This window comes from Ptychodera flava, chromosome 16 (assembly GCF_041260155.1).
Source record: "Ptychodera flava strain L36383 chromosome 16, AS_Pfla_20210202, whole genome shotgun sequence".
Lineage (NCBI taxonomy): Eukaryota > Metazoa > Hemichordata > Enteropneusta > Ptychoderidae > Ptychodera > Ptychodera flava.
In genome coordinates this window covers 19,352,403-19,371,727 of record NC_091943.1, presented here as the reverse complement: position 1 = coordinate 19,371,727, position 19,325 = coordinate 19,352,403, and the positions used below count along the sequence as shown (strand labels likewise).

Here is a 19,325-nt window from a genome sequence, read left to right as displayed (position 1 = left end):
CGGTTCATGTAACCATGAAGGCATTTTAAAAGAAGGAGAATCGATTGCCTAATTAGAATGCGTTCATTAAGTGCATATGTAGTGGCACTAATTATTTTAAAAAAAGCAAAAGCTTAAGTATTTACAATTTTATTGACAATTTGCATAATTCATCGCTACAAACACAGACAATGAGAATTTTTCTTCTTGTCTGTGCGCTACAAAGAATGTACCTTGCCCTCATATAAATTTCATTTGTATTTATACATTGGTCTCACGGAATGAATGTAGTTCTTATTTCTGTCAAAAAACCCACCTTTCTCGATGACCAATGCACGCAAAGATATGACTCAGTTTACAGCATATCAGGGTATTTTATCCGATGGAGACTATGGCTTGTGGTTAACCGACTGCCGTTTGAAACGGCACAGTGGAGTATTTGCCCTTATTTTGCCATGATAAGATCCGATTTTGCGATCCTGTTTTGTTTACGTAAGGCGATAACGATAGCCAAGATTTTTTTTTTTTTCAGATCAGAAAGAGATCACGGTCAGTGTCTCTTTCATCCATTCCATCACACAAAGTATTCTCCAGTGAGATAACGTTCTGTCCATAGGCACAAATTTTTGATAATTCAATCATTTTGCAAATAAGGTACTTCCAGTGTGATAGGGCATGTTTCCATGGTCTGGCACAATGTTTAATTGCATGGTCTTGCCGATGACATGTCAGGATATGTTTCTTTGCAAATTGCATCACGGTTAGCGAAACATAAGCCTACTACGCGACAAGACGCCATAGCGGCAATTTCTGAATCTTGTTCAGTTAGCTCCCATCCAACAAGGCCTATAAATGACGCAAGCTGATTGCAAATTATTCACTCTATCGGCTCTGTTTTATTTCCCGGTATTTTCTTTTTCGATGCCCTTTTTACTTTTCAGCGTGGTTGATGTAGTGCCTCAAGAAAGCCTATTTGATTGAAAGTCTGTATTTTTTAAAAATCAAACTGTTTCGGGGTACCTCACTCGGGATAAAAAAAATCATGATCTTCTAAACACACTTGAGCCTTTCGGATAGTTCTGGTGGAGATCAAGTCAAAAGAGTATTGCAAACAAATCCACTCATAATTCAATTCGAGATACATTTGCACTCAAAGTGAGCACAGCAGCATACAACTGTGAGAACAGTAAACTCTCCAACAGACTGAGAATTGTGTAAATACATTTATGTTCCGAACAGCTATGATCTAAAATATGAAAGCTTAAAAAATCTTTGGCTTCGTGAAGCATGGCTTAATACATATATGGGTACTTTTTTGCGCTGTGAAAGGTTATCACATTGTACGTACTACGTGTCACTGACCAGCTTTTTTGGCGCGGAAAGTTGGCGCGGAAAGTTTACCTTTGACCCTTTTTTATAGCCATTCTGTCAAACTATGCCCACTACCGAACTATGCAGTGGCTTCATGCTCAAACATGGAGGTTCCACAACAGCAGCAGCAACAACAACAAAAACAAATTATAACTTACTCCGAAGAGCGAACTAAAGCAGTTCATTTGCACAGAGTTAGGTAGCTAGCACTAGTTGCAGTTTAAGTGTATCCCACGGGGATGCCACATGGCACGATCAAATGTTAACCGCGTTCCGATCGCTGCACAGCTTCCGATGCTCTACTATGGTCCACTTGTAAATCTTTGATCTCATAATCTTGGCTCGTTATACCATAAACAGACGAAGCGGAGTCTCTATAATGTCTAGGCTTATACGCAGTTCAGTTGTAAAAAATGATTTATTTTGGCTCGACTAAAACACTCGCTTTACATTTAAAAGACAGGTGTGGCAAGAAAGCAAGTTCAGAAGCATTAAATAAGTCCATGGACATACCACAGCCACATCCATGAATAAGCTAAGTGTGATCCTCCCCAACAATGCGACCCTCTTTCCTTCACATTTACCTTATGTGATGTACTATCCATTCAGTTAAATGAGAAACTACAATTTAAACGAGAGAATGAGAGAAGGGGGAGAGACTGATTTCAGCGACAAATAGAGGCCGTGTTGTAGTAAAATAATTCTTTCACAGCTTGCAAATTTGGCGGTAGTGTAGAATCATTTTTGTACACAATGCAATCCCCTGAAAGCATTCCCCTTAGTTGTTTGTGTAGATTTCATATAGACACCTTCTTGTTGACACAACCTTATACTTTATAAGGTTTTGAAGATCACCTAATCTCGTGAAAGCACTGGAAATTTCACGGATAAGCGAAACTCGATTTGCGAAAATTTGAAACCCCTGTACTATTTATTTGCAAGTGCATGCATGTACTTTTCTCAAAATTCATTTAGAAATTCAAAGCACTGAATTTCCGTTGTAAAGAAATCTGATAGCAAAATTAAGTCTAGCAGATGGCTTAGCAGGCTGTATTTTCCTGATTTATTGACACTTGACATAAAAGTTCACACATCTGAGGCACCTATTGACACTGCATTGCTTGCCATCGATAGGTGCGGGGACTAAGGTGATAATATTCACAAATGAGCTAATAATCAAAGCATTTGACTCACTCGAGAAGGGTTGACATGATAAAGAGATTGGCACGCACTGAAAAACAAGGCCACTGGAGCTCTTTTGTCCTTTCACTCTTTTTCGCAATTCTCAAACATCCATCAAAACGATTAACCTTTTATTAGGTCATCGTGATATTTTTTGTGATTATGAAAAAACAATACACCATTTGATGGATCCAAACCCATATGGCGCTAAATCGAACTAATAGTCTTCATTTCGAATAGTTTTATAAAGTTAGCGCTGAACTTGCCCTGGCAATGTAGCATAGTGATTTGACGGATATGTGGTTTAGTACAATCGTATCAGGTATAGGATTGTATAATGTAAAATTTGTAGTCGACCGCAACATAACAATTGCCAGACAAAGAAAGATAAGTACAGAAATATAGCCTGCCTCTAGGTCGTTGCGTTTGAAAGTTATTTGAAATTGAAGCACAATTGTTTACAGACAGTTTTGCTCTGCTAATTGAAGATGTCATTTGGAAAAGACTTCGAAGACGTATTATGGGCCAATTTCCAAAACAGAACATTACACAGTTATTAACAACAAACAAACAAAACGAAAAAACTGCTTATTTGGTGATTTCAAATTTTATTTAAAAAGTTGCCAAAGCTATGGCCACAATCCTGTAGGTTGTTGTCCTACCACTTGTTGACACACTTAAGTATTTGGTTTTGTTTTGTCTTCTATCTTCTTACCTTCAGGAACATTTTCTTTGGCTATTGGGGGCAGTACGTTGGGCACTGTAATCATCGCAAAATAAGAGAAAAGAAAACTGAATGAGTGTGAAGGTCAATTGAGAAATTAAAGAAGGTGATGTTTGCAGGGATAGGTTTACCGCTTACCTATTCCTGTGACTGGTCCATCTCGTCTACTACAACCAAATCTTGTCGTTGGGGTTTTATAATTCTTCATAAACGGGTACAGTACATGGGGATCGCCATAGCTGACCCTGGATGTTGTATTCAACGTGTACTTTATTTCCGGGGGTTTCCCTTGAGGTAGATTTGGAAAATAAATTTTCAATTATTATGCTAAATATTATACATTCGACTATTGGTTTAATAGTTTGTGATTTCAGTTTATGACACATTTGAATGTTCTTATAAATGAGTGATACTGTCTAGCAGTCTCGTGTAACGGCACAAATGAGAGTTCCCATCCACCCCAAAAAATTATTTCGATCGGATCAAAGTCACAAGTTAAGAGCGTTTAAAGATTATTGTTTTGATCATCAAACGTATAATATCCACTGTGTTCAATTTCAGCCATTATTTTTTTTTTTACCATGTACATTTTGTGATATGGTATTTTGCACACAGTTTGCTAATTCCATCCGACAACTTGAACAAGTCGAATAACAAGTAGGCCGTTTTTAATAACGATGCATTGAAGAGCTCACCGTCACATTGCCTGTGAAGTTCCAAGTTAGGAACCTTGCAAGTCCAATTTGTGTGTCCTGTCATGCAAAAACGAGAAAGTGTGATCTTTTTAATATTTCAATTGTTTTTTTCAATCTCAAAACAAAGAGAAAGACACAATATGAAGAATGCAGACATACACAATTGTAGTGGCAAACATATTGATCTTCCTGTTATTATTAATCTGGCAAAAATCACGCAATGAAATATTCTGCTTCAAAAGAAAGAAATCAGTACAATGAGTGTTAAAAGTGGAAAGCTACTGATTGAATAGCGCCAATATGTACTTTTGACGGAATTGGGGAAGTCAAAAGATATCACTGTGCCGGGAATCACTACTTGAACGAAAAGACTGATTGCTAGTAGGTAGATAAATACAATTTTACAAACGATGCACAGACTAGACAGACTGATGGACTTATAGACATCAAGCTGCAATGAAAACTCACGATGCTAAAAAAGGCCTGAATGTATATAAAGAAAGAAAAAGCACTATTATTATGGTGATAATATTACTTTTTTAAGCCTACACCGTGACTTTTACTCTAAATTGCACCGGCATGGTGGCTCTAATATGATGTAGGCCCTACTTACTGATGTGTCTCAGCATTGAGGGAAATCTACTCAGAATGAGATTGAAGTCAGGGGTCCATATTCCAAATGTCTGTAGTTTGACAAAAAATAAATTGGATTACAATTATCATTCCGCTGTGCATTCCGTATTGAATCATGTTATCGCGGCTCTACGGCAATATACGATCACATTTGAGATAAGAGTACATTTGTTATAAATTTCCGCGGTGCTATAGGGCCTAGATGCCTAAAGAGATAAACTAAAGCGAGCAAACTGCTAATGCTTGTCCTGCACACGCAAAGAAAACCAAAAGTATCATAAATTGATCAGACGATATTCAGAATAGAAAATGAGTAATCATGAATTCAAACCTGGTTATCCTTATTGTAAGGACTCTGATATTTCAGACCAACTGAATGCGGGTTTTGTCGCCGCGTTGGAGAGTTCAGTCGTGGAAAATGTCGCGGGGGTGTTTTTTCCAGTGCAAAATCTGTCAATGTAGTTGTCCGGGGATGTTTATGCAAGCGTGTATAAACGTTCGCCATTCTCTGTAACTTTCCGTCTATTAAAATTGGTTTCACAATGACAGTACGGGGTCAACTAACGATCAGTCACCATGTCCATATTATTTGACGGCACCACCATTGGACATGCATCACAGAAGTGCTACATGTATTCTTTCGTCATCAATGGCGATAGTTCTTAAATTGTCGGCAAGTAACGTAACCGCTCGTAATAGTGAAGAAGCGAAGTGTTAAAAAGAAAGCGTGCATGAAATATTACGAATATCAACATAATGAATCCTAAAACAACACCCAATTCCGCACCGTAATGATAGTATAATATACACTCGAAAAAAAAATGCTGTGTTCATTTGATTGAATGCGCACGTATGCTGTTCGCAAATGACGTCACTGTTCTCTTATTAATATGCAAAAATAAATCTTTGTCGGCAATCGCGAACTCCCACCCGCATATTACCTTGGTTTCAACTAACGAAACATCTCATGATATATTTTAAGTATCGCGCAGATTTGAGAAACCAAACTTAGTGATATTCTGCAGAGGCCAAATTATTTCTTCTTCGAATTCACAGTCTATAAATACTGTACTCCAGATTAAAAATGGCGCCAAGAAGTTCAAAGTGCGCACTGCAGACAGCTTTTTGTGGTAAAGCGAAGGACACAACTCTTCATGTCATTCTGTTCATTTTGTCCACCTTCTCAGTAAAAACTTCCAGTTTCGGTAAGTGCAATAAACTAGGTAGATTCGTTTTCATCACTTGTTACTATACGGACTTATAATCGGTGTGTGCTAGCGATAGACAGCAGCAGCTGTCAACCGATACACTGCGGCCGCTTTGTGGTAAGAAAAAGGGATAATGCGTACCATCATAGACAGTAGGGGATCGCCCTGTCTATGATCCCAAAGAGCGGCAGTCGTGTATCGGTTCACACGCGACTGTGCCTCGACCCCAGTACTCTCTGGTCACCATGACTTCGTCACACGTTTCTTGTTGTATGACAACATAATATTCATGGCAGGGAGACATGTTTGTGTGAAAAATCTGCTTGCTTCATACGCAAAATGCATGCACCACGGCCTATGTTCGTGAATAAATATCTTCCCTATCGTCTATGGTTTGCGACGACGATCTGATGTGTCATTTACACTTACAAGTAATTATAAAGTAATAATACCACAGACAGAAACTGGACCGAAGTGACTAGGTCGGAGCACAGTTGTTTGAGTTATGGTTCGATACACGGCAAGTGGTAATAAATCATACTGTATCGGTACACTACAGCCTGTAGTACACGGTACTTCCGTCGTGTACTGTACATACTATCGAAACGGTCAGGTCAAGGGTCGAAGTGACAAGAAGCCTCCATTGTACACTACAACTGCTACTGGTAGTAGTGTCCCAGTCTTCCTTTTGTGATCTTTGAATCAGCCAGGGTAGACTTTAGGACCTGGCGCGCGGCGCATCAACAGCCTTGCACTATTACTTGTGAGGTCACAACGTGCATAGCCACACCCGACCAAAGCAGGGCTCTGCGTTCAGTCATTGCTCAAAAAATTGAGTTTATATATGCCACATAATCGGGACACGGTGCTAGTTAGTAATGCCATAAATTGTATGTGATTGTTGATATATTTGCAGTGATCAGTTTTCTCTATATAATTTTCCAAATTTACAGTCCCGCCATCTTTAAACTGGCATGTCTCTCGATAACAATTGACAGTTTACAATTGCCATATCAAGTAGGGCATTTATCAGATTGTACGATCATCAAGCATTTTATCACCTTTTATGCAGTTAAAGTGTGCTACTGTCAGGTTGCTACAACCCTCTATCATGATGTTCTGTCAATCACTGTGCCAGCACCTGTCACTATACTTGATTGTCTTTGCACAATGCCAAGAGCCTACTTTCCTCAATGGCCTATTGCACATAACATGCCATTGTACATAGCACACAAGATACATGTATGACTCAGCTTGTACAATGGGTAGAAATAAAAGATGCATATGATCCATAATTTCTTGTTGAGTGTGGTACTTCAGTGGGATGGGGCATCCAACCTACTTGTTTTGAGAAATTGTAGCCATAGTGATTTCATAATAAATACTGCTAGGTGTTTTGAACTTTGTGAATATTAATTCACAGGAGAAAGCTGGCTGCAACCTCCTTCCTGTCCTTTTCTTCCTAACAGGATTAAAACTCAACCTTATCCTAGAAAAACTGAATTACCCCTAGCCCATATTTGTGTTTTGCAATCTGATTCAACTCAGATGCAAAGATTTGCTCTTTTGCTCCTCTTTGCTGTGTGCCCTATATTTGTCTCAGAAGTCCTTGCCGAAAATATAAATGTTGAAAGTAATTAGAAGGTAATAATCAGGCACATCTCAATTTACATCTAATTTCAATCAGTAGATCTTATTGCCTTGGTGTCCTTAGACTGAGTTAAAAAACAAAATTTCAGTTCCAGCTAAACTGACAAAAAAAGTACTCCACTAGGCCCTCATGTCCAAAAGTATGTGTACTGTGTCCTGTATTAGAAGTCGTGTGTTCAAAGTTACGGCATGTCCAGTGATGCAATCAAATGATCAATGTAGGGATGAAATACTTAATCTAAGTTTACTTAAGGGAATAGGAAACAGCCAGTAATATCACTAACAACTCCAGTGTTTTTACTAAGGCTGACAAAGAAAGGTAAACAGTGTGAGAAACCTAGTGTTTTCCCTGATACAGATGTATTGATATTCTCAGGGGAACCCCGGTAACATGACTGGGGAACGTAGATAACATTTACAAGGGCATTGACCTTAACAAATACATTGAAGTCTAATGTATCAGTCAGTGTCAACCACTACCCCACCCACCACCCCCACCTCCTTGGGGCAAAGTAGGGAATTGGAAATTAGTCTAAAATCTGTCAAATGTCCCACCCACCTGGGCAAGACAATCTTGAAAATCCCCACCTAAAACAAGTATACCCCCACCCACATTTCCCCCACCCCAATCAGGGCATTCGTAATTCTGCTCTTGTCGGTGAAAGTGACTGGGGGGATCAATATGAGGCAATTGCCTCACCCCTTCGGGCATAGTTTCACGGCAAACTGGTCTAATCCCACACATTTGTCTGTTATTGCCCGAGATGGGGTCCCTCAGGGATTAAATTGACTGCTGCATAATTAAAACACAAAAGACCTACCATGTATAGTATAGAAAGAGTCTGTGTTTGATAGAATTGATTGCCAACAATTGAACTGACTCGTCAGTTCCCAGTGAAATCCCAAATCTCAAAAGGAATATATACATGATCTTTACTAGTAGAGAAAGTTGCAAGGGGGAGATCTTTGGCAAACTTGGGAAGGTAAATCTTTAATGTTACACTGAACATTTGATGTCGTTCAACATGCCTTTTCTGCTAATAACAGTTTGATATTTTTTTCTTGATTACTTCTGATGTAGAAAGTTACAAATTGAGAGTTGGTTCAGTCAGAGGAGCTGATGGAAAATTAGACAACAGACTTGTATTGCAAGATGATCACCTGGTAAGCATTATGATTAACACACATTTTTCTGTAAAACCAATACTGTGTATCAAGATAATCAAAACCATGATTACTTTACTTGAGGTAGAGTGAACGTGTGAAAACTTTGAAGTAACATGTTGGTGATACCATTCTTGACCATTTCACATGTGTCCCTATTGCTTTCCATGGGTACCTATCTCGGTTGTCCATTTAAATTTCAATCATTATATTGCAATTGCATTGCATTCAGATGTGTCACCTTCATTGCTGTTATGTATTAGTTTAGTGCAGACCTCAGGTTTGAAAAGAAAGGAAGGTTTGAATGATCCATGCACTGATAAATGGATAAATCTGATATGTAATATACACTGTTAACCTGTTACCACCCCAACTCCAAGTAAACAGGTCCATACACACCATTGATAACACTAGGCTTGGACCCAACCATGATGGTGAAAGGGTAAAAGCCAATCATGTATATCAGAGTTGTAAGAGTCATACTTGTCAAGTCTTTGAAAATGAGGATGGACATCACATGACATATTTTGTGCAATAAACAAGTAAAAAATCAGCACATAGTCTTGAATTCCCTATGTTTGCAAGATGATATGATATTCCAACATAAAAGCATTCAACAACAAATTATTCAGCTAAATAATTCTGATTTGGGTGAAGTATATTAAATGGTTTTACCTTTTATCTTGAAAAATGCAGGATGTGGTGCTCTCATGATTTTGTTGAAGGAAATCAGCAGTTCAGTTTTCTCCAGTAAAGTAAAAACTGAGAGTAGATTAGCTGCCATTTCAAATTTCCAAGTGTTGATATAGATTAAGGGGCTTTATTTAGTTCTCCAACTATATGTAGATAATCCATAACATTTTCTTGCAGAGACCAATATGTAGGATTTACCTGAAGAACGCTGGGCCCAATCTTCATTTTAGCTCCGCTGTCAGCGACGCGGAGCTTATCAAATAGGTTGATTTTCCGTCGTCGTCCGTCAACAATTGCCTTCTCCTCTGAAACCGCAAGTCCAATTGCTTTGAAATTTTACATGCAGCTCTCACTTGGGGTGACCTTACTTCAGTTTGTTCAAATCATGGTGAAATTTGCATATTTGTATTTTTGGGGCATTTTTTGGTGTTTTTGGTAAAAAAATCTTCTTCTCTGAAACCGCTTGTCCGATTGCTTTGAAATTTGATATACAGTTTACTTAGGGTGACTTCAGTCAGATTTGTTCAAATCGTGGTGAAATTTGCATATTTGTATTTTTAAGGCAATTTTTGTCATTTTTGGTAAAAAAATCTTTAAAAATCTTCTTCTTCAAAACTACCAGTCAGATAGCTTTGATATTTGGTACATATGTCCCTAGGGATGATCTTTTTCAGATTTGTTCAAATTGTGCAGAAATATGCAAATTTGCATTTTTAAGGCAATTTTTGCCATTTTTGGTCAAAAAATGTATTTCTCTAAAAGTACTGGTCTGATAGTTTTGAAATTTGGTATACAGGTTTCTATAGACGAACTAAGTAATATATATGGAATTTCTGATGAAATCTGTAATTTTCTATTTTTGGGGCAATTTTGCCATTTTTGGTCAAAAAATGTGTATTTCCAAAAGTCCTCATCTGATAGCTTTGAAACTTGGTATACAGGTTCCTACAGATAAACTAAATGATATTTATTGAAATTATGATGAAATCTGCAATTTTGTATTTTTGGGGCAATTTTTGCCACTTTTGGTCAAAAAATGTGTATTTCCAAAACTACTCATCTGATAGCTTTGCAATTTGGTATACAGGTTCCTACAGATCACCTTAATGATATTTATGGAAATTATGATGAAATCTGCAATTTTGTAATTTTGGGGCAATTTTTGCCATTTTTGGTCAAAAAATGTGTTTCTCAAAAGTACTGGTCTGATAGCTTTGAAATTTGGTATACAGGTTTCTACAGATGAGCTAAGTAATATATATGGAATTTCTGATGAAATCTGTAATTTTGTATTTTTTGGGGCAATTTTTGGGGCAATTTTTGCCATTTTTGGTCAAAAAATGTGTATTTCCAAATGTACTCATCTGATAGCTTTGAAACTTGGTATATAGGTTTCTATAGATGAACTAAATAATATTTTTTGAAATTATGATGAAATCTGCAATTTTGAATTTTTGGGTCAATTTTTTCCATTTTTGGTAAAAAATGTGTTTCTCAAAATATACTGTTTTCGTGTCTTGTAAGCCCTTGGGGCTGGGTGTGGCAACCAAGCTGTTTAAGACCACACATGACACTTTAATAAATAGATATAACATAACATAACATAACTGCTCTAACAGCTTTGAAATTTGGTATACAGGTTTCTATAGATGAACTAAATTTGATCTTTTGAAATTATGATGAAATCTGCAAATTTTATTTTTGGGGCAATTGTTGCCATTTTTGGTCAGAAATTTTATTCTCCAAAAAACTACTCATCAGATAGCTTTGGTTGACATGTTCTTAGGGATGATCAGATGTGATATATTCAAAGTATGATGAAATCTTCGATTGTGTATTTTTGCAGCTAGCTACTTTTTTCTGGCCACTGCATTGAGCTATCAAAGATTTCCACTTTCTTCATCAACATGTGTCAAAAATAGTTATTCTCTACATAAACACAGCGGAGCTATATCGGCCGCTAGGTCGCTTGTAAATACAATAGGATTCTTTTAGGGAGTCTGACTTCCTTAGGATTATGTTTATTTGCAAAATTATGGGATGTGGGCCTGAGTCTTAAAGCGCAGTGGTCATCGCGCTGCGCGTGCGCGATTTTTTTGTTGATAAACATAAATGTTTGTAAACATAAATCTCTCAACTTCAATCGGAGTGAGATGGGAGCGGTCCCTCACTTTGTTAACGCCGTTGTAAGACTCAACATCGTGCAATAGTAAAATATTAAGATCGGAAACGAACTTCAGTGGTGTATTTCTATCTATAAACTCATGTAAGGCTACAAACATTGAGACACTCTGCACATTATGTCGCTGAGTTTACTGCACGCAGTCACAGTGAACAAATGGGTTTGATCGCACGCGGTCACGCTGGTTGTACACAATGCTATGTACAGCACGGTAAAAATACATCACTAAAATGATCAACATTGTATATATATATATATATATATATATATATATATATATATATATATATATATATATATATATATATATATATATATATATATATATATATATATATATATATATATATATATATATATATGGACCAGCAACAAGCACAATGCCTAACACAAAAATTACACTCAAGACATATATATATATATATTATATATATATATATATATATATATATATATATATATATATATATATATATATATATATAATATATATATATATATATATATATATATATATATATATATATATATATATATATATATATATATATATATATATATATATAATATGGACCAGCAACAAGCACAATGCCTAACACAAAAATTACACTCAAGACCATGATCGGCAAGCCAGAGCAGGACACGGGAGATGCTGTGCTTGGATAAGGGAGACAGTCACCGCGTTGACGTACACGGAGAATCCGGTCCCCACAACCAGCTGCACAACCTCTGCACAACGTACCGGCCCCGCGACGACTTGGCCCACGACCCACTGTTGATCACCATTGCTTACTTCTTCTAGTAATACATGGCAAGAAATAGTCAAATGACAGGAGAAAATAGACAAAACAAGCGGGTTTTTGCAGCATTTGACAGGAAAATTGCACGGCTATGCATAGGGATGTGTTGAGATATTCTGTGCACGGTCATGGCGGAGATCCAATGGCTATCTAGTTGCAGGCCCACCGGTGCTACACAAACTTCGTTGTTGTACCTCCTGATTGCCAAGTAGGTCGGAATCCTCTTTCAAATGAGAAAACCCCACATAACAAGAAGACCTAGGAAAGGTCCTTCGCTTGACTTTATAACTGTACTCGGAATTCTCGTTTGCACCCCAACGGGGTAAACTTCGTAGCGGAGTTGGATTCTCCACAGCCGAGTGTAGCGCGCCATATACCCGGTTCTCTTGACACCGATGTTCATGCAGACCACGGAACATTGCTTCTTGCTGCGGCGGGCATTGCTCTGACAGCTGTAGATTTCTGTAGCTTGCATTTTTGTCAATTGTACTCCTGTTGGGCCTCTTGAAATGAAAGTTCTCGTCCTTGCTAGCGATGTCGTAGACCAGAGCCCGGTCATTGATAGTCTGATTGCATATACACGCGTACGGGTAAGTGTTTAGCTCCATGGTTCGAGCGAGCCCCATTCAACTGATTCAAGAAAATCATGATCAAATGTGATCTCAATCCAGCGTGTAATTACTGTTCAATATTCAGCAGATATTTAACTTAGATTAATTGACCTTTTATTGCGTGTGTTAGATTTGGTAAGTTGGTATGCTTGTGACAAATCAGCCGCCATATCAGCGGCAATATCGCAAACATAATAATCAACCTGTAACCTCATGCGGCATTCTCGGATATGTTGTCAACAAGGGGGGACCCCCTCAGGAGCATGCGCAGCGCGACGACCACTGCGCTTTAAGTCTTGCTGACAGGAAAACTTTCTGTTGAAACATTTTAAGCATGCTATTCCTATTTATTCAAGTTAATTCAAAGAGGCATGATGTGTCTTTTATTGCGTGAATGCAAAAATCATTCACGCCTGTCAAAACAAACAAGTGGATATTTTTTTTTTACCATTTTAATATCTACATCATGGTGTGTTGAGTTACAAGTCTGAATAATGCTTTCAAGACATCTGTAGTAATAGTGACCTTCTCCCTTAATCAAAAGGTTGTGCTTTGTGACTTGGTAGACTTGACCCATGACACTGTCCAGCGGTCACAGGTTTTGTACCAAGAGTTCACCTCTTTAGGCCACACCCCTTCTTTGACAATCAGCAATGACACATGGAGAGAAACCTTCCCTTTCATGGTGAGCACAAATAAGTATTGTTTTACCTTCCTTGACAGATAAAAGTGATAATAATGGTATGCAACTGAATGAACATTTTATCACAAAGTAATATGACATTAGATCAACCTGCTACCTGTCATGAAAGCTGTCTATTGTATGATATTAAAATCTTTTGTATGTTAAATTATTTCTTTAATGTGTTCTATATTGCCCTTGTTTTTGAAATTGTACAAGATTCAAATATTTTAATAAGTCTTTTTGAATCTGACATGAATTCAGGATTTAGTAACTGCTAATGTGTATTAGTTTTAGGAAGAAAATACATCATGTACTGCATGGTACTGTTAGAAGCTACTGTCTTGTAATCACAATTAATTGCCCAATACAATGCTTCATTCTGGACAGAGCAACTGAACCAGGCTTTCCAAAACTGATGAGTTCTTGAGGAATTAAACCAACAACTGTATAAATGTGTGAAATAACAAAAAAGGAAGAATATAAAAATCTTAACAATTAAAAATACTCTAAAACACAAATCAGACATGTTTAATCAACAAATGCTCACTTTTTTAGGATGACAGTGTGAAGAAAGAATGGAGTCTATATATAGACAGGAATCACATAAATGCATTTTCAGGTGAGAAATTTAAAAAATCTGTACTAAACATTGTGAAATTTTCTCTCTTGAATACTTCCTATTCTGTAAATAAATATACAAAGACATAGTAACAAGCCAATGACACCATTTTTTTGTCCATGCAGATTCCCAAGGACAATGGAAAGTGGTAGTTGAACTTGTGGAAGGCTCTGGGATTTTTCATGTTTCCACATCACTGCTTGACATCTCAGGAGGTGAGAACTCTAGATTTGATATGTGCTCATTACAGCTGTGTTATAATAATTCGTCAAACATGATATACTCTGTATTTTTGTCTCTGTAATCCAGTGTACCTGGTCTGTAGTGTGGTCAAAGCAACGGATTTTGATACATGCCCCAGTCGTCTAGCCATTACAATAAATGCATAGAATATCTCTACTTATTTAGTGTTGATAGGGGTGTCGGACAGCTTAAAGAGTTTACAATGGTCAGTTATGATTGGTACATGTTTACCTTGAGGTCAATCACTATTGGTAACCATGGTATATTAATGTTTACATTTTCAGAGTCTCTGCTACGGTGGTCAGTCAGTGGTGTGGTTGATAAGGGTGTACTTGATGTGTCCACAAATGTTTCGTCTATTCTGGTGACACAGAGTGCCTGTTCACCTGACATTGTCATGGCATTTGTTCAAACAACTTTAAAATTTCAAGGTAAGTCTTTGTTTCCCATTGTATCTTATGCATGTAATGCAATACAGTCTCATACACATTTGGAATGTAAACAATTAATATGTGTGTCCACTTCACAACTGAAAATTTAGATTGGTGTCAAACATATTGATGAATGACTTGCATAAAATTCACAACTGATAACAATTTTACAATTCATTGTGTACATCAAGCACATCAAGTACTGGTATCTGGACTTGACAGGTACACACAACTGCACATGTGTGCACCTGTCAGTTGCAGTGATTTGAAAATTGGCTAATGACAGTTTTTGAAGAAATTTGACACTGGTGCCAATGCAAAAAGAAGATTTGAAGACATAATTTGGGATTAAAAAACATGTATACATGGTCATCTTAAAGTGCCAACTCAATCCTAGCAATAATGAAATATACAGTATCACGTAAAATGATCCAGCTAGTACTCACTTTGTACAGGTAATTGCGCTGATTCTCTGTCATGGGAAGTAGGTAACTTTAATTATACCACTCCAGGTCATGTGACCTATTGTTCTTGCCATCCATTTATCCCTGAAAACACGACTGACACCTATTGTTCTTATGCAAAATAAGTAATCAGTCATACTTTGATTCATATGTAAATAAGTAATCACCACACTTTAATGAAAGAAAATCATTATCATATCAAAAAAGTGTAGTGATTACTTATTTAAATATGAAAAAAAGTATGACTGATTACTAATTTGCAAGAGAACAATAGGTCAAGTCGAGATGTCTAAAGCATTCACACACATTCAATAACAAAATGAAGACAATTTGTTCAACTGATATGTTATAGCATCACATTTTATAATTCAATTTTAACTTTCTTTGGACCATGCTCAATGTAAGCAACATGATTTGTTGATGAAGACTGTCCATCTTTAGATTCGGCGTCTTCTTGGGTTGGACCAATCTTGTCTGTTTTGTTACATTGTTTTGTCGTAACTTGAGAAACTGGTTTACTTACAGATTCCTCTGATTTAACTCTAGATGGAGGTGGTAGTAATATATTCGACATATGCTTTTGTTGTGCAGTAGACATACATTTGAGGCGCGTAAACCGTCATCTGATCTGTGACCTGTTTGTTCTTTGATAAGCTGCTCATCGAATCCCTGATGTTGCCGCATTCACCTGAAATTATCAAACACAAGACATATATGACAAATATCATGGAAATAAGTACATCCTTTTTGTAACGTTTGTGGAATAGTCGAAAGAAATTCTGTGATACTGCCGCACACACAACAAATTGTTTTGGTCAATGAATTTAATTTTATAACTTTACAGAATTCGTTTTGTGTATAAATATTTTAGTAAAAGAATAAATTACCTTGCCAGAATATGCAGTGTGCTGGCAGTCTGGCCAACCATCTTGCACACTTGCTTTGTGTAAAGACGTATATTTTCTGGCTGGAGAACTTGATTATCCCTTGGCAAGGGTCATCGATAGTACAATCCCGTCCGGTGTTATCATCGCCAAGTACTTTTTTATAAGTTGAAGTACACATCGTGGATTTTATGCGCTCCGTAGTAGCGGCTGCTCTTATAGGGCAGTTTGCCCGTGTAAAATCCACTTTGGTTGTTTTTACATGGCCGTCCATGGAACTCTAGGAAGTCTCTTGGGTCATCAGATCAGACAAGTTGACAAGGTCCATCTTGACCAGTCGAAAACACGAAAATGGTATTGAAAGCCTGATGCATCCACGTGGCAATCACATGCATCTACAGATTGAATTCCTTCTCGCTAGCCAATAGCCAACAATATAGAGTAAGGCGAGCCATTTTATTTAACCAATCAGACTAAAATAGCTTCCTTCTACACAGGTGCATTATACCACTCTGTAGCCCTTATTCAAATGCAGATTTGCAGTTGACCAGAGCCCTTGTCCTACTTGTCTGGGATAGGTCATTCTCCCAAACTCGCATGCCAGGTGCATAATAACCTCTGTGAACCTTTCGACGAACAATAGGTCACTCCATTCCATTGTGGGTATTCAAATCAAAAGTAGACGATTTATTGACAGTAATTTTCAAATTTTAGAGAAGATTGGCCTGTTTTTCATGGTATAAGTCGTTAATCGCACCTCGTAGGTGAGCTGTTACAGTTGTAATCACCACACTTATGGTCAGGAACTTGTAAACATCACTCGGCCCTTCGGCCTCGTGATGTTTACAAATTCCTGACCATAAGTGTGGTGATTACAACTGTAACAGCACACCTACTCGTGCAATTAACTATACTTAACTCACTGGAACTCAGTCACACACTACCATTAGATGAAATTACATGTACTCATACACAGCAAAAGAAAAATTTGCCCCTATATGACAGGCCCCGTACAGACCCTGACACAACCCAGGGGGACAGGTCTGTGTCAGCAAAGACATCTCATTGCTGTGACAGGGGATGTACCTGTCCGTAGCCAGTGCTTTGATGATATGGCTATAGGTAGACACAGTGATGTAACAGAGCCTGAAATTTCTACCTGTCCCATCACTGTCACAGGACTGTACATGGCAATGTGAATACAGACCTGTAACAGAGTGCACACATTGGCCAATGTTTCTGAAAATATACACCCCTGAAGTCTGACAAATTTTCAGAACACACCTGGGCTCTCTAAATTCAACACTGACACAACGGTATTGCAGTCATGTGGTCACATCACGGATCAGAAACTGTATATCGATCAGTATATGTACATTCCTATTACCGTAAAATTCCCAATTGAGGCCGCACCTCTAATTGAAGCCGCACCCTGACTTTGAAACATTGTCTTGGTTCATTGTTTGCCCATTTTGGGTTTTTGAATTGTACCATTATAGAAGCCGCACCCCTTCTCTGAGCCCATCATGAAACAATGCATGCTGAAAATCACACCAGCTGGCTTGTGTCGTGTCATTGACTTGTGCTAATGATTGACAGGTGTCTTTCTTACAGAAAAAATACCCAATAAAAAGTTCCTTTTTAACACTACTACCATTGTGCATTTTGTCATTGTAACAAACAATGCCCCATGTATCGGCACGTTTGTGTGTATGTTTGAACACGGCCTAAGTTTTTGTCAGTGTGGTAAAACACCGCCATAGTCAATTACCTGATGCAACAATTTTGAAGCAACGGTGTTTGTGTACAAGTTAAAATAGTTGAGAGATTGAGATACCATGTTTCAAATACGTAGTTTTCATTCAATACCCACGTACCCTTACCGATGCCTGATGTACAACACCACCACCTGCATCATATTGACATAAGAACTGCCTTTATAGCTCAAAGCTGTATTAACCGCCATCTTGGAAATCGCAAAGGATTATGGGGCGACCGCAGTGGTGTTGGAGGGGCAAACCCGGAAACATGTCACTCAAGCCATAGAGTTCTAGCATACACATCGTATCAGATACTCCGCTATTTCCGATCATATCGTCTGCAGAACTATTACTTAAAGTTCAAATTTAAGTTCTTTTACTTGTTTTCTGTCGTGAAAAGTATTATTATTACCGTCCAGCCGTTTTAGAAGATTTTTGAAGACCCAAACGACATCGTGTGTTGCTCCTTTGCAATTGCCAGGGATGCCAAGGAAAGGCGCCAACTTATTTTTTTTAGTTGAATAAAATTTTCTTTTTGTTTGTGTTAGTCAATTAATCGAAATATCATGTTTCCAATTGAGTAAATCATAGACAGTCTCGATTCTTCCGTCTATCATTCGATATTTACTGACTCATTCTTTCTCTTTTTTGTGTTCGAAAAGCCTTCTTGATTACATCTCTCAACACGGGGCAATTGAAAATTCCACGCCAGATACTTGGCCAGGTTGTATATTTTACGAGTTTTCTCTCATCAGTGGTCGCGATGAAAAAAAATACACAGTGTCTCTGAAGTCGGTATCATTGCTCCGTCATGTTTACTGTTGGTTGTACGACCAGTTTGACAGTCCGATATTTTCTAAACGATAAAATTTATATTGCCATTCAATATTTTACGCACGAAGTTGCATCTGCATTTAAATACGTCCATTCGGAAGCAAAAAACTTGAAATTTTACAGACTTTTGATAGTGATGACTTGCTCCAGGCTGTGAAATGTCTCCAGTTGAAGTTTTTCCGCTAAAAGATGCGATGTTACCAGCATTCGCGTTTTAAAGGATAGATATTTAACACGACTGGAGTAATTAAAACAGAGTGATGGCATCGACCTGAAATCGACATCATTATCGAGCGTTAACCGTGAACCATTAAATAAATATCGGCAAAAATAAAATCAAATAGCTATACTTGTCACGAGAGAGAGGGGGTTACACAGTCGCTAAACAGATAAGCTTATCGAAAATGTACATGCTTTCCCGACATTTGATTAATTTTATGACGAGAGTAGAACGAAACCAAGACTGTTGAAGTTACTCTTCATATGTTTGTTTCAGAAGTTTGCTAAAGTTAT

At 37.6% G+C, this 19,325-nt stretch overlaps 2 protein-coding genes across 2 annotated transcripts in view; one reads left to right on the top strand and one right to left on the bottom strand.

Moving 5' to 3' along the window:
* Positions 1–3,131: 3,131 nt before the first annotated feature.
* Positions 3,132–18,140, bottom strand: LOC139114225 (uncharacterized). The gene is made up of 5 exons (XM_070675804.1): positions 18,102–18,140; positions 4,565–4,634; positions 3,952–4,008; positions 3,395–3,544; positions 3,132–3,292 (listed from the first exon to the last, which is right to left on the bottom strand). The coding sequence occupies exons 2-5, from the start codon at positions 4,578–4,580 to the stop codon at positions 3,210–3,212; spliced, it is 306 nt and encodes a 101-aa protein (XP_070531905.1). The 5' UTR covers positions 4,581–4,634; positions 18,102–18,140; the 3' UTR covers positions 3,132–3,209.
* The window catches only part of LOC139114224 (cation channel sperm-associated auxiliary subunit beta-like), a 38,321-nt gene continuing 24,661 nt past the window's right edge, over positions 5,666–19,325 (top strand). Inside the window, exons 1-6 of the mRNA XM_070675803.1 lie at positions 5,666–5,789; positions 8,524–8,606; positions 13,437–13,577; positions 14,133–14,196; positions 14,322–14,411; positions 14,724–14,870. Coding sequence (XP_070531904.1) covers positions 5,669–5,789; positions 8,524–8,606; positions 13,437–13,577; positions 14,133–14,196; positions 14,322–14,411; positions 14,724–14,870 — 646 coding nt within the window. The 5' untranslated portion in view covers positions 5,666–5,668. The remainder of the gene's footprint in view (positions 5,790–8,523; positions 8,607–13,436; positions 13,578–14,132; positions 14,197–14,321; positions 14,412–14,723; positions 14,871–19,325) is intronic.

What these genes read in the sequence shown, in the direction of transcription:
- LOC139114225 (XM_070675804.1), bottom strand. An exon ending in ACTTCACAGGCAATGTGACG is followed by an intron (nt 3,545 to 3,951) that starts GTGAGCTCTTCA and finishes ATCTACCTCAAG; the next exon opens with GGAAACCCCCGGAAATAAAG. An exon ending in TGGACCAGTCACAGGAATAG is followed by an intron (nt 3,293 to 3,394) that starts GTAAGCGGTAAA and finishes CGATGATTACAG; the next exon opens with TGCCCAACGTACTGCCCCCA.